General features: G+C 46.6%; 1 protein-coding gene across 1 annotated transcript in view; it reads right to left on the bottom strand.

Moving 5' to 3' along the window:
* Positions 1–1,059: 1,059 nt before the first annotated feature.
* The window catches only part of LOC106013121 (mucin-5AC-like), a 6,121-nt gene continuing 4,858 nt past the window's right edge, over positions 1,060–2,322 (bottom strand). Inside the window, exon 2 of the mRNA XM_035972385.1 lies at positions 1,060–2,249. Within this exon, the coding sequence (XP_035828278.1) occupies positions 1,198–2,249 (1,052 nt within the window). The 3' untranslated portion in view covers positions 1,060–1,197. The remainder of the gene's footprint in view (positions 2,250–2,322) is intronic.

Below are 2,322 nucleotides of genomic sequence, written 5' to 3' on the forward strand. Positions count from 1 at the left end.
ATGGATGGATGGGTGGGTGGATGGATGGATGGATGGGTGGGTGGATGGATGGATGGATGGTTGGATGGATGGATGGATGGATGGATAGATAGATAAATAGATAGATGACTGCAAAAAATAACTCCCATGACATACAGATTTTCTTTGTCTGGGATGTTACTGGTGGTGTCTGAAAAGTTCTCGAAACAGGGATTTTTTCTGCGTCAGAATATGAATCGTTACAGAGTGTGTTTGGTTGTATGACTGACATATTATATGTACCAATGTATGTATCTTCCCAACCTGCTTAGAATACTTTCCAAGTATTCAACATTCATAAATAGGCCTATACAATAAATGTCAGGCTAGGAACATAGAGTCTACAGTGTTGGCGATTAAACAAATAATGCACAGGCTTTTTTAAACTCCAAAATGCAAGGAAACTAGATAACAATAGGTCTGATTTAATCAGGAAACGAATGTTGGGACCTCTTCATATTAATTTACAAAGATTATTCCTACGACAGCAGTAAGGAGTCAAGGAGTAGCGGTAGAAAGGCTGCAGAAAGAGTCAGGAGCCCAGAGGAGGGGGGCAAAGGGGTAGGGCAGAAAGTGAAGACCGAAGCAGACGACAGAACATTGTTACAGAGCAGGAAAGGGTGTGAAAGGAGAACATTTTAGAGAACAAGAAAATTTTCCGTCGCTGTCAGAAGGGGGGCTCTCGTGGTCTGGAGGTTGTGGTGCTCGCCTCTCATTCAAAAGGTCGCGGGTGCGAAACTTGACAGCGACAGAACATTTTTTTCTCTAAAATTCTCTAAAATTTCTCTTTTCACCTCGGCGAGTAGACCAGCCATTCGAGGCAAAAGTGTATTGACCGTGCATGTGCTGTATTATTAAACCATTTTGGAGGCAGGCTGCTTCGATCCTTCCTGTCACAGCCAATCTTTTTTTTTCGAAAGTGTGCGGCTTTGACAGTTTCTCAAACAGAACATTGTTGAGGTGTATCACAATAGACTCTCAATTACCGCAGGGTCATTAACAGGGAGTTATCTGATGTCAGCAAAAAAAATTCTTTGAACACATTGTTTCTTCAAACTTTAATTTTGCCAAATTCATTTAAACACTGAGTTTTATTTTAACTTCAAAAGAACTAGGAGAACGAAAAACTTTAGAACGTTTAATCTTTGGCAATCGATTTTAAAAAGTTCGAAAAAAAATTCAAGGAATATTAGTTGGTACTTGAGCGCAGAGGCATAGTGGGCAACCCTGGTTGTCGTTGATATACCCTGCTGTACAAGTGAGGGCACAGTTAAAGAGCCCCGGACATAGGAATGGCACACCACCAGTTGTAGAAGAAGTGCTAGAAATCAAAAGGGCGCCTAGGGTTGTTGACGCTAAAGAGGCTACTGAATTAGCAATTTTTGCGGTGGATACCTTGACACTGGTTGTGCTTGGGACGCTACTGGTGGAGGTGGTGATGGTAGTGGTAGTGATTGGGGTGACCGTCGTCACCGGTGCCGTTTGTCGGGATGAAGGGCTGTTCGTAGACGATGAGGCAAATCCGAAAGGTGGAGTCTGGGCAGTCAACCCAGAGTTAGGTAACGAAGCAAATGAGCCTGGGGCTGACGTGACTTTTAGAGTCGATGCTGCTGCTGGTGGTAGTGGATATGACGTTGGGCCACTTGTGGCCATCGTAGGGGGGTGTGAAGTAACTGGGGCTCGTGTGGAGGATGCACCGGCCGACGGTCTAAGGCTTGGGGCTATTGGTGGAAAACTGCTGCTGAAGGGGAGTATTGGCGGAAAAGTGAAGGGAAACGGCGGCGTGGACGACACAGTGGTTGTGATGGTCGTGGTTGTAGTGGTAATGGTGGGTGCAGGGGTCGGCCTTTTAGTAGATGCGGTCAAATGGTGTAGAGGGTTGGATGGGTCCACGTTGTTGGGGTTGGCAGGACCCCCACCTCCTTGATTCGGAGGAGGACCCATGCGGCTAGGATCAAAGGGATTCGCATTGTTGGGATTGGCCGGCCCTCCGCTGCCTTGATTCGGTGAAGGGCCACTGTGACTCGGATCAAAGTTATTCCCGTTGTTGCCAAAATTGAGCATTGCCATTGGACCCATACCTAAGGAACCCCCAGTCTGTGACGTCCCCCCTGAGGATCCCCCAGTCTGTGACGTCCCCCCTGAGGATCCCCCATTGGCCTGGATGTTTTGCTGACCTGCGTTGCCAGAGGAAGGAGCTCTTGTCGTGCCTTGCTGAGATTTCTGTGTCACTGGTAGAACGCAAGCAAGAATAAATTTAACGGTTTTTTATTTGATTAGAAGTCTGGGTTTTTGAGGGAGGGG

Source organism: Aplysia californica, unplaced genomic scaffold (assembly GCF_000002075.1).
Source record: "Aplysia californica isolate F4 #8 unplaced genomic scaffold, AplCal3.0 scaffold00673, whole genome shotgun sequence".
Lineage (NCBI taxonomy): Eukaryota > Metazoa > Mollusca > Gastropoda > Aplysiida > Aplysiidae > Aplysia > Aplysia californica.